The sequence below is a fragment of the Falco biarmicus genome, chromosome 1 (assembly GCF_023638135.1).
Source record: "Falco biarmicus isolate bFalBia1 chromosome 1, bFalBia1.pri, whole genome shotgun sequence".
Classification (NCBI taxonomy): Eukaryota; Metazoa; Chordata; class Aves; order Falconiformes; family Falconidae; genus Falco; species Falco biarmicus.
Window position 1 is genome coordinate 1,197,123 of NC_079288.1, and position 12,743 is coordinate 1,209,865.

The 12,743-nt window shown below is 54.9% G+C and overlaps 1 protein-coding gene across 7 annotated transcripts in view; it reads left to right on the forward strand.

Moving 5' to 3' along the window:
- Window positions 1-820: 820 nt before the first annotated feature.
- Window positions 821-12,743, forward strand: part of BAIAP2 (BAR/IMD domain containing adaptor protein 2) — a 47,633-nt gene continuing 35,710 nt past the window's right edge. For 4 of the 7 annotated variants that reach the window (XM_056332693.1, XM_056332722.1, XM_056332730.1 and 1 more), the window contains exons 1-3: window positions 823-906; window positions 10,021-10,096; window positions 12,101-12,187. In XM_056332693.1, the coding sequence (XP_056188668.1) occupies window positions 835-906; window positions 10,021-10,096; window positions 12,101-12,187 (235 nt within the window). In that variant the 5' untranslated portion in view covers window positions 823-834. Of the gene's footprint in view, window positions 907-10,020; window positions 10,097-12,100; window positions 12,188-12,743 lie in introns of all 7 variants that reach the window. The other 3 variants (XM_056332748.1, XM_056332740.1, XM_056332703.1) reach the window with 2 other exon arrangements.

Here is a 12,743-nt window from a genome sequence, read left to right on the forward strand (position 1 = left end):
GAACACCGCTGGCTGCTCTTTCCACTCCAGCTGCTCCCAGCCCATCTACCCTGTGCTGCGCAGCTGGGAAGTGGAGCACAGCACCAGGCGTGTGGGTACCACCACGTGTGGGGTACAGCAGGGGCTGCTGAGTGAGGCATCTCAGGGATTAGGGGCACAGCAAGAGGCAGAGGATGGGGTAAAGCAGGGGTGTGGTATGGGGTACCATGATCTATGGTGTGATGTATAACAGGGCGGGTAGGGTAGGTTATGGGGTGTATTGTGGGGGTATGGGGTGGGGAATGGGGTAGAGGGATGGCATGGGATGGGGAATGGGGCATTGGATAGGATACAGGGCATGGGGTGGGGAATGGTGTATAGATGGACTATGGGGCATGGGATACAGGGATGGGGGTATGGGGCATGGGAGGGCGAATGGGGCACGGGATGGGATATGGGGCATGGGTGGGGTATGGGGGTACAGGATGGGGAATGGGGCACGGGATGGGAGACAGGGATGGGGGTATGGGATGGGGTATGGGATGAGGAACGGGGCATGGCTGGGATAGGGGGTACGGGACGGGGCACGTGTGGGGTAGGTGGCGCGGACGGGTTTGGGGCAGGGGGGTCCCGGCGGCGGGTCACAGGGGGGAGCCCGGCCCCCGCGCCCCCGGCCGCCCCCGGCCGCCGCCGCGCCCGCAGCCCCCGCCCCGGCGGAGTCTGGCCCGGGGCGGCCCGGGGCGGCCCCTCCCCGCGGGGCGGGACGGGGCGGTGGCGGCTCCGGCAGCCGATAAAAGGCGGCGCGGCCACGGCTCCGCGCTGCTTCTGCCGCTCCCCGGTGCTCGCCGCCCGCCCATGGTGCTGCCCGGGCCGCCCAGCATGTCCCGCTCCGAGGAGGTGCACCGGCTCACCGAGAATGTCTACAAGGTGAGCGCCGCGGGGGGGCTGCCCGGCTTGAGGGCGAGGGGGTGGGTGTCCTTTTATTTTACCCCCCACCCTGCCCATCCTCTGCCGGGTGCGGGGCTGGGGCCGCTCCCTCCCCGGGGGCTGCGGGGCCCCCCCGCTCCGCGCCGGGTGCGGGACTGGGTGCGGGCGCCGCGGGAGGGGGCGGGGAGCCTGCGTGTGGGTCGCCCCGTCCCACGGGCGGGCAGAGCCCCCCGGCCCTCGCTGCGCCCCTCCGCCTCTGGCGGCACCCGGCAGCGTCGGAGCCGTCTCCGCGTCCTGCATATAGCTGGAGTTTGGGAATATCTCCGGGTTTGGTTTTTTCTGCTTTGCTCCCAGGGCCATGAGAAAAATAAAATAATTTATGTGCTTTAATTTTCCCTGTGAAGGAAGTGGTTTCTGCTCTGCTGAGTCCTGTGACAAGTCTAATAAAACCTCTCTAGCCTAACACGTAGTGCAGGATGTCATTTGTTAAACTGGGAAGCTTGCATGATTTCCTGCATCTTAAGTAGTCAGATTGAGTTACCTGGGAGCATCAAGCAGGGAAAAAAAAAAAAAAGCTGTGATAGGAAAATTTAGTATAAAAAAATACTGAAGTTCTAAAGTCACGGTTTTGGGGATCCTGAGGCATATGCTCTTGGGACAGAGCTAATGGCACCCAAAATCTGGGCTGCTCTTAGCATAGAGGAGATCTGCGAATGGAGCTGTCTGGTTTTGGGGGCTTGGGTGCCTGGGGCTCCCTTCCCCCCTCTGCACCCAGGGTCCTGCTGTGCAGGTTGCTCTCGGACCTGGGCAGAGCTGGGCACTGCGGGGTGTAACCCCTGTCACTCCCGGGAGCTGAGCATGGGGCATCAGCACAGCTTGGCCCTGGGACGTCCCAGAACCCAGAGAGCTGCTGGGGTCCATCACCCAGCCCCGCTGGTCCCCTCCACCGGGTGACAGTGTGGTTGGCCTGGGGACAGTTGTTGGCAATAGTTTCAGCTGGTGGCTCAGTTGTTTGAGGTGTGTTGTCCTCGAAGAACTGCACTAATAACAGGTTTGCAGAGCAGGTCACAATTTTCCGGGGCGCTGTGCTGTAAGGAGTGTGCAGGGTGGCTTGTGCCATCGTACGGACTGCGCTGGGTGAAGCTTGTTCCCCCAGGAAACCAGGGGTGATGGGTGAATGCTGGCTGGGCTCTTCTCTTGCCTCTGACCACCAGCTTCATCGTCCCTGCACGGTGTGAGCTGTGGGTCTGGAGGCAGAGCAGGGTGCCCTTGGCACGGAGCAAGCAGCAGCACTGTCTCCATTGGAGCCTGGTGGATCTGCCTGAAGTGCGGAGGGTGCATGGGGACCTCTTGGCCCCAAGAGCCAAAGGTGGACTTGAGAGGAGTCCAAAGGTTTCCATCAATTAGTGAACACTTTTAACTTCTTGGTATTTTAGTGGGAGCAGCTAGGGTGTGGGGAGTGAGGACATGGAGGCAGATCTCATGGAGTTACCCAACATCACCATCGCTGTGCTGGGAGCTGGAGGATGGTCCTGACTCCGTTTGCATTCCCTGCAGTGAATGAGGAGCCTTTCCTCCTCTGAAGATAACAATGCTTTTCTTGGCCTCTGGAAGCACGTGGCATGGGGTGCATGCAGGAACCCAGTGCTTGCCTGTTTCTTTGAGGACTTGTGCAACCTCCTGGAGCCCAGTGTGAGGGCTGGAGGCTCGGGGACTGTGTGGATTCTCTGGAGCTCCATAAGCTTTGGAGTCTCCCAAGTCCAAAACCATCCCCAGTGCTTTACATCCCCACTGCCCGTTTACCTGTTCCTTTGTCTGTGCTCTTCTGGCCTGTACTGTAGCCTGAACACCACTGTGGTCAGGAGGTGACAACCCTGAGGAAGGAGGATGATGCTGGGGAGGTTTGGCTGGTGCCTCCTCACAGCCACCCCATCCCGAGCTGCAGGGGTGCAGGATGGGCAGCTGCCACGTGCTTGCTTCCAGCCACTGCTGTTGTCTCGCCGGGGTTTTGGAAGCAGCCAGACCAGGGGGTCGAGCCGGCTCCTGGGAGGTCTGGAGCAGGCAGCTCTCGGCTGCTCCCTGTGCCAGGCACCCTCTCCCACGCAGGCTTTCCCAAGGCGTTCTGCTCAGGAAGCCCATTGTAATCATTTTCCAGAACCAGCGCTCACCCTTGGAGTGACTGTGCTAATGAGATGGTGGAGGAGCTGTCAGCCGCCTCCTTGCCAATGCTGCCACTACAGGCAGCTGCCTACACATGTGTAGTAATTACAGAGGGAGACGGAGGCTGCTGGCACCTTCCACCAATGTAATCCCACCTTCCCTGGTGCTGATTCACTCGCAAGGACCCTGTTGTAGCAACACAGCTGTTGGGCTCTTCTGTGAGCACGGGGTTGGGGGGGTGAAACCTCTCCGGCTGTGGGTGCAGGGCTTGGTGGAAGGGCAGCTCCCTGGGCTGCTCCCTGTGCACTGCTCGTCCCTCACATGGGACTGTCTATTTGCGGAAGGAAGGGACTGGCAATTCTTTCCTTCCCCTGAAGACAAATCTGTCTCATTTATGACAGATTAGATTATTGCCATTTACAGGCTAACCTCCATTTCATTTTAAAGCTATTTCTTCCTGTGGAAGATCGTTTTGTAATGGTGTGTGAATAGCTCCGCGTTTGAAGAGGTGTTTGCTTAAAAACACCCCAAACTCGAAGCCTAATTGTCTTGCACAAATGCAGGCTTATAATTCCTGATAGTAATTTGCTACACATCAACTGTAATAAATGTTATTGCCAGCATAACAGCCTCTTGCCTTGTTATCTCCAAGTCCAGAGGGGAAGGGGAGTGATTCTTGCTCAAGTGAATCGGAAGGGAAATTGTGGGTGGTTTGGTGTTTGGCAGCAGAGGGATGATGCGGTGTGACAGGAGGAAGGAGCTGGCCCCTGGAGTCAGCCTGTGCCACCCCCCATGTCCACACACTCCACTCCCTGTGTTGGGGCTTCTTGCACCCCAGATGCAGGAAACCTGTCAGATGGGTGCCAGGACTCTGGTCAGACCGGTGCATCGCTGTGGTCAGTGACACTGCTACATGGCTTCCAGGGCAGCACCCTGCTCCCGTGGGGAGTGGGTGCCGTCTGCCTGTGTCCTGAGGGAGCGGGTCAAGCACTGCAGGATTCCTTTCCCAGCGATAACTGTGCTCAGGGTAGCAGGGGGGAAGCCAGGCTTGTTATCCTGTGGTAAGCAGGGCCCAGGGCTGTGGTGTTTTTATAGGGCAAAGCGCTTTTGCCAGAGTTTTGCATCTTTGTAGGAGTCTTGGCTCTGCATCAGAGTCTTTGGAGTGAGGGTTGGTGCTGGTTCAGCTGCAGGGTGCTGGGCTCTACTCCCGCACTGCCCCGTGGCTTGGCACTGGGGTGCTGATGTGGGGCTGCCCTCGCTTTCTGCTGCTCTGTCCCCTCTGCGTGCCATGCTGCTGCAGGCTGGGTGCGTGGTCTCTGCCCTCTGCTGAGATGCTGCATCTCGAGACTGTTGAAACTTCTTGACTGAGAACTGTTACAAGCAGGTAGCTCCTGACTTGCCAAAGGTGCTCCAGATCGCTTCCCGTGCAGCTGCTGCCGATGAGAGATGCTGCTCGCTGGGATGGAGGCAGCCGCTGGCTTTGCCTTCAGTGCCTGGTTGTGTTGAATCTGCTCGTGGCCAAGGTTTCACTCCCGTGCTGCTCATGTTGCAGGCCAGTGCATGTCAGACATCTCCTGCACCGAGCTCTGTGGGCTGAAGCCTTTGGCTGAGTGGAGCCCCTTGCGGGGGGTCTGCAGGGAAGGGGCCAGGGCTGGGTGATGCTCCTAGCTCGGCAGCGGGGGTCCCAGCCCCAGGGCTGCCTGGCAGGGTGACTGCTGGTGGGTACTGACAGGGTGCTGCCCAGGGGGTGCTGTGTGCCGTCCAGGTCCTCCTTCCAGTTCCCTTCAAGCCCAGACCCTGGTTACAAAGATGTTCAGAGCTCTGGCCCTGAAACTTGGATCCCTTCATCCTCTGGCACGATAGCCAGTAGAAACTAAATACCTTTAGATGGGGACCCTGCTTCCCCCTGCCAGTTCTCTTGCTCCTGAGCTCTTTCTCCAGGAAAGATTGTGCTGAGCCCTGGTCATGCCATCTGGCTTTGGGGCAGGACCTCGTGAGAACCCCAGCCGGAGGACAACCATGTGGCCGGTCCCGCTGGCTTGCGGCGAGCTTGGGGAGTGCTTGGGGAGGTGGGCTTGCCAGCAGCGAGGGAGGGATGTGGCACCGCAGCTGTCAGCAGCTCCAGTTGTGAAACGCTGCTGCTGTTGTGTGTTACGGTGCACCAAGATACCAGGGAAGGGGATGGATGGGGATATTCCCAGTGGCAGAGCTGTAAGGTGGGTGTGTTGTAAGCAATTAAAATCAGCCCTGCTAACAAGTCCAGCGAGGTTTCCCTCCCAGCGGAAACCTGGCTCTTAAAATGACAGGGCTGCCTTCTGATGGCGTGAGGCAGGATGAGCCGAGATGGAGGCAGTGCTGGGGTTTGGGAATTAAATATTAATAGAGAAATAACAAAGGTGTTCTAGGAGGAGCAGGACTGACCCATTTAGAAACTAAAACTTCCTTATAGCTGAGCCACTTTTGCTGTGTGACTGGTGTAGTGGAGCATCCCATGGTGCAACCCCCTCTGATGGCACTTGTCATGGCCACCTGAGGTCCTGCTGTCACCCATGAGTCACCCGGGAAAGCAGTGGGTGCCAGGCTGAGCCCAGGCCACCCGTGCCTGTGTGCAGCGTCAATCTTGCAAGGAGCCATTGTGCCTTAGCACTGCGTGGGGGCAGCAAGGAATGGTAGCGGGAAAATACCGAGGTGGGGGTTAGCTCAGAGTCCATCACTTGTGTCCACCAGGGTGTCTGGGATGTCCCCAGCAGCACTGCCCAGGCTGTCTGGGAGAAAAGCCAGGCAGTCATGGTGACGCTCATCCCTTGGTCAAATCTAGGAGCCTCCTTCCCCCTCAATCCCCTGTTGTCTGTCCCTTTGCCCTGTTGCTGCACGGCCGGGGGACAGGGCACAAAGTCCGGCACCATAACCGCAGATGGCCCAGCACAGCCGTGCGGCATGAGGTCCTACCACAGCTGTGCGGAGGTGGTGGTGCGGAGCCTGGGTGCCCAGCAGAGCACAGCTGCTGAGCATCCTCTGCCTCGGCGGGGCACGGGGGCTCCTGCTTGGCATGCTGCTGCCTGTTTGGCTTCAGGAGCCGCCCGGGCGGCTGCGGGGATGGCGCTGGGGAGGGCTGTGCAGCCTGTTCTGAAATTGTTTTTCAAGCCTTGAAGGTGTCATGCAGGTCTGTCCTATGCAGGAGAAACCTGGTACAACCTGAACCAGCTCCACTTCCAGCTTGTCCGCGGGGAGGTTTAAACTTTTACTTCTGGGCGGGCTGTGACGGTGTGGGAGCAGCTGGTACATCCTTGCCATGGAGTGCGCTCAGGGGAGGGACGGGGACCTCGTTTTCTGTTGCCTCTTCTCCCCCCCTCATTCAGTAGGACTGTGTCCTGGAGACCTTGTGCTTTGCATTAGTTTCATTTTTGGCAGCTAAATAAAGCTGTGCCAATCCCAGAGAGCTGAGTGGTATTACCCAGGGAATTTAGTGCAGTGGAACAAAGCAAAGCCCTTTCAACCTTTAGCTGCCAGGGTTTTTTTTGTCTGTGTTTTTCTAAACTCTGCCCAGCCAGTGTGTGGAAGGCAAACAACTTGTGGGCGGTGCTGATGGAGCAAAATTTGAGGGAGAACGAGATTTGCTTCCATTACCAGAATTTTGCTGAATATTAGCTTTTCTGTAGTGTCCTGCAAGCCCAGCTTCACCTTGGCAGCCAAGGGGGAGCAGTGCTGCCGCCCTCCCTGCTGTGTGGGCTGCTCTGCTGCCTGACCTGGCTGTGGGAAGCGAGTGCTTGCTAAGCCTGTCTTGTGATGAAAATGTTTATTTTTCAGTATTTCTCCTGAGCAGCTGCTGGCATTTCAGCTTCTCACCTGGCGGGGGGATGTGAAGGTGTGTTAGTTCTGGAGTCACCTTCCCTTCCCACCCTGAGAGTGAGAAGAAGGCTTGAAAAAACTCTGTTTTTATCTCTGGAGTGAAGAGCCCTGTTCAGTGCCCTCATCCTGCCTGGCTGTTTTTGTTGGAGTCCCCAGACAATGTCTTAAAAAACATTCACTTTCAGCAAACTTCCTCCTGAGGTTCAGTGAATTTCATTTGGCTGGCAGGCGGTCGCCTCCCCCCTTCTTCAGCTGGTCAGTGGGACCTCTCGGGGGGCTTTTGTCCCTATATTTATTGTTTTAAGGTAGCTGTTGTTGGTCGGTGGGGCGCAGGGTCCTGCCCCAAGCGGTGCCAGCAGCAGCCAGCGCTGAGCTGTGCTTTGGTTCCCTCCGGTTTGGGGAAGATGCACTGAATTTTGGAAGGGGATTTCCTTGATCCCATCCCACCCCACAAGTCCTGCAGGTCAAGAGAGCAGCTCGGTGGCTGTAAGCCCTCGGGCATGGCACTGCTCTCCATCGCTGGCTGCACCCATCTGTGCCACTGCCCCACACTGGGATGGCCGCTGGTCACCGGCGCTTTGTCTGCAGGTGCTGTTCTGTCATCGATTCACTAAGCTCCGTACCTCAGGAAGATATGTTTACACAGCTGCTGCTGCAAAAATAATTTTATTTATATACATGTATACATACATATACATAAACACTTACTGCACTTAACCTAGCAAACTGTTTAAAAATCACTTCCCCACAGAATTTCTGCCAATATTTCTTCTGCCTAAGTGTTACACAGCCTCAGACTGCTCAGGCTGAGCTGGAGCGTGGAGGAGGCTGCAGCCGCGGCTCTGCTGGTGCTGGGGACATGGCCATGGCTCTGTCCCTGGGCAGCAACCCCAGCTCCTTTCTGGGGCGACACAGGTAGATTTTTTTTTTTGACCAAAGTTAGACGTGACATTGAATAGATGGAGCAGTAGTCATTGGTGTTAATTAACTCCTGTACAATTGTCTCCTACAATTAGAGAAAACAACTCACTATGTGGCTTGTTGCTACAGGTTAATTTTCTCCTTTCAAGCTGAGTGTGTTCGCTAAACTGCTCTGTGCTGCCCCAAAGCAGCTTCCCTCACACTGTGCTGCGGTGGAGCTTGACCTGCAGCCTTAATTAGCACTGAAGTTTCTCATTAGCTTCGTGCTTGCCTGCAAGAACTCTGCAATCCTCTTCTGCTCTTTGCAGGCTTGTGTGGTGGTGTGGGGCAGACCCAAAAGCACCGAGAGCTGTTGGGGTGGTGGGATGGTGGCTTTTGGGGTGGGTTGGTGCTTCGGCACAGCCATCCTTAGCCCACCGCTCCAGCCGGGAGCAGGGCTGCTACCCTATGCTCCTTGGAGGGATAAAAGGATTTTTCCTGCCGACGAATACCAGTGCCTCGGTGCTGGAACACTGAGCTGGTGTCCTGCACAGGTTCCTGCTCACAGAAATTATAAAATGGCTGTATTGAGCCAGGGAAGGTGCTGGCTGAGTCTTGCACACATGCACCTGCGGAAGAAAATTGAACTGTCACATTCTGCAAAGGCCAGGCAGCAGGAATTCGGGATAAAAATGCCTCTGGCAGAAAATGAGCTTTATAGTGTTTGGCCAGTTTCAGATGAGGTGACAGATGCTTAATCAGCTTATTCGCCATAAGTGTCTGTCTGTCATCTTCCCTCCCCTTCCCGGGATGGGACGCTGCCAGCAGCATGGGGCTGTAGAGCCCATGCTTCCCGGGGGGGACGCCGGTGCAACCCCGCTTGGGCTGCGCGGGGACCTTTAGGCATTAAACTCCATTCCCTGGCTGTGCCTTTGGTGGAGGGCTGTGGGGACAGGGCAAGGGGCGTCCCTGATGTGGCTTGGGACTGGCCCCGGGGCTGCTCCGCTGCAGCCAGGCTTGGTCCGGAGGTGGGATTTGTGGGGGGAGAATGGAGATTCTGTTGTCTCCGCCGCAGCTGGCCTGGGAATCAGTGTCTGGTTCTAGAGATGCTATTGGCACCGGGGATTGAATAGCTCTGGCCAGGGAGGGCCAGCCGTGGCTGTGCCAAGTACAAAGAGCTGTTCTTCTTTGTGATCCGATTATTCCTTCCCCACTCCGTGTTTAAATAAGGACCTTAAAGCGAGGGAGGAAAAGCTGTCAGACAGAGCTTCTGGTGTTCACCGACACCCTAATTTATGCATCTATAGGCAGGTGGAAAGTGACACCAAGTGCTTTGAGACAGAGGTGTAATTCATTGCGTGTGGCTTCAGCCGTGGCTGGGACCAGCTCAGTGGGGATGACAGTAGCTTTGTTCTGGCTTCGGCTCCTTGGGCGTGATTTGGATACTGCTCTTCAGCCCTTCCTGCTTGTCTGTGATGACCGAGGTGATGCTGCTCTCCAGGGCTGTGCCCCAGGAGCAGGACATCACCAGCCATCATCTCCTGGAACTCGGGTCAACTTTGCCGCTGCTCTGAGGGCTGTTGCCTGCAGTCTCAAATAGCCACCTGAGGTGTTATTATGGTTCTATTTGCCATATCTGATAATTTCATGGTTGGGGCATTTGTTTATTTCTCATGGTGAAGCACCTGCACAAGGCATCTCCTACAGGGACGCTGCAGAGCCACCTTGTTGTTGACCCTCTACCTTGTGGCGTTCAAAACCCAAGTTTGGTGGCCCTCAGGGAAGCTGTGGGATGAAGGGAGGGTACCTGGGGCATCACCCCCCGGCCGCGCCAGGCTTGGCTCTGCCTGCCAGGGCAGTGCCTGCAGCAGCTGCTGGAGCTTCTCACCGGGGCTGGAGCAGGCATGGCCTGAGGCGCAGCAGGGGCTGCTACCTTCAGCTGCCATCCTGGCTGTGTTCAACAGCCCTTACAGCCGTGCTGGGTTTGGCGTTGGGTGAATCCTGCACTGCCCTCATCCCTGGCTCCTGACGTGCCCCAGATCACAAGGTGCTTGCCCTTTAGTCGCTTTTGTGTGTTATTTGCAATACATGGCTCTGCTGGAGGCTCTCGGTGTAAAGCTGGCTGCCCCGGGCGGGTGCGGAGCTGCTCTGTCCAGCTCCCGGTCATCTTTGCTAACCCCAGCGATGTTCTTCTTTTTCCTTTAGACGATCATGGAGCAGTTCAATCCCAGCCTCAGGAATTTCATTTCTATGGGGAAGACCTATGAAAAAGCCTTAGCAAGTAAGTGAAACTGAGCTGCTGACGCATTTATTGTGGAAATGCTGGAGGCTGCGGGGCTGGTGAGGGTCTGGCTGGACAGTGTGGCTTTGGAAGGGAGGGAAGCTTGGAAAACAGACTTGGGATGCTCTTTGTTCCCAAGGAGAGTGAGGGGAGGAAAGTGGGGAGATGGTTCTTGGACCTTGATGCAGAGCTCACGGCATTAGGACACGTGAGGCACGTGCGTGCTGTGGCCACGGATGTGAAAAGGATTCAAGCGATAAAAGCTTGGGCGATAGCTGGATAACACACTTCCAACCAGTTTCTCTTTAAATGTTATTTTAAAATATTTATAATTAAGATAATTTTAAGTTCTGTTTAAAAGATGTGTTACTGGATTGTTCAAATTGCCCAGAACACTTTGGAAGAGAGGGAAAAATCTAAAAATACTGGTGGCAGCTCTCGGCTAGGAGCACAGGGTCCGATTGGGAGCCATCAGGGAGGCGTAGATTTAAGTGATCAAAAGTAAAACTGTGAATTGATGAAAACCATAAAAAGGACTGTTTTGACTTAAAATGACTTTGCATACTGCCTGGGCCTCCCTCAGCTTGGTCCTGGGGAGGTTTAGGGCAGGCTGTGTTCGACCGCAGGCAGCTGCTTGCTTTTGGGGAGGGCTCTGCTTGCTTCAGAGCTGCACTGCAAGTCTCCTGGATTTTATTTTTTTAATTGGCTCAGTGGAAATGCCTGTAAGGGAGGAGGCTGTCACAGTCTTAAGTCGGTGGGAAAAAATATTTTGGTGTCCCATGTTGCAATATGACCTTTGTGAAGGATCTGTGCCGCCTTGCTTTGTGCCTTGGGCAAATGTTATTTCCCACAAGTCAAAGGGTTCCTGGATGGTTCAGTGAGGATCTCCTAAGGTGCAGACCCCTTGCTGTTTGCAGGTGCAGGTGCTCCCTGTCATGCTGCTTGCTGCCTGATTCTTGGCAGTTTTTAACTAGATTTTTTTTTAATGGATCAACTGGCCGTAATGTGGGAAGTGCCCGTCTGTCCCGGTTGGCCGCACAGGGGCGGTGGACTCTGATCCCCCAGGGATAGGGCACTTCATGCACCCTTACAAGCAGCAGCGCTTCCCAGCCATCCCTAATGATGCTAACGAGGCAAGGGGCTCCGGGTCTGGGGGTGCTTCTGCCTGCTGCCTCCCTGCTGGGTCTGCAGCGGGTGCGGGCAGCAGGGAGGGGAGGAAAGGAGATAGGGGAGAAGAGGCTGCGCTTGGAACCGCTTTTTATTTGTTCTTCTGAAACGTTATACCAATAATGCAGTTTTTAATTACCCGGGTAGTGGAGTGCGTTTGTAACATGCTGTTTTATCACCACTTAAGCTGGACACAGTGTAACTGCAGCATTTTGTGGATAACCAGTATGATCACTTGTTTTCTATTTTTCTCTCATCCCTGCTGTGAATGTGCTTTGAAGACCAAGATCTTCCTGTAATTTTTAAAATTGTCTTTGGTCATCCTTTACTTTGGATCTCTGAGCTTGTGGGGGCATCTGAAGGAAGTGTCTTAATCAGTAAATCATGCTGGAAGAGGCTTCAGCACATAATTTGATGGTGTTGAGCTAAAGCTGTACAACATGTTCTTGTGATTAGAGGAAACCCCCTGCTTATCTGATTAAAGTGGAGTGTGTAGCTGGAATGTCAACAAACAAGACTGAACTATAATGAAAGTCTGTGATATTCAATTATTCCACAGTGATTTTCTTGAGCAGCATTACGCAGGCTGATGGTTACGCTGGAATGAAAACCACCTAGGTCCTGCATGTACCTTTTTTCTCCTAAATAGCCCTGTAATCTCGCTGCTCGAGCTTTCTTCTTTCTTCACTCATTTTTCTTGTTTGTTGTCTAGTCCCTCCCTGTGGGGTTAAGCCCTTTGAAGTAATGTCTATTTTAGTGCCTAGCATCTATGCAGTGCCACAGGAGTTATAATAGCCATTAAAGAGAACATAACCTGCATTTTTTTTATGCTTTTAGGTATGACGTATGCAGCAAAAGGCTACTTTGATGCTCTGGTTAAGATGGGAGAGTTGGCCAGTGAAAGCCAGGGATCTAAAGAATTGGGTAAGTCACCAATGTACTGCTAAATGGAGTTGCAGTCCGGAGCACACTCCGAGCACAGGAATGAAACTAGATTTTTGCTGTAGACGGAGATAGCAAGCTCAATTTGGAGTTGATACTGCCTTATGTGAATGGTAAAAGTGCCTCTGTATCTGCTGTTAATGTAGCTTTAAAAAAAAAAGCCTGCTATTCTTAGTGTCAGGATTTTGGGGCACTGTCAGCTTGTGGTGTTTGCAAAGAGGAAGCATTTGCAGAAAGCAGCTTTGCTGGCATTTTTGTCTTGCTTTGCAAAGGCAAGTGCTTTGCAAAAGCACCAACTTTGCTTTGGGGGCTGAGGTGGTGCTGCCCATCCTCATCCTCTGAAGGGGAAGGGATGACACAGGGGAGCAGGAGCGGTGTGGGCAAGGGACAGGTCAGCCGTACCAAAGCAGGGTTTCTCCTGGCAGCACCCAGCGCTCAGGCCGTGTGCGGTGGGGGCTGCATTTAACCCTGAGCCCCCCTGAACACAGCAGAGCTGCTGCAGGACCTGCTGCATGCTGTCTGTGCAGCTTCCCTGTGC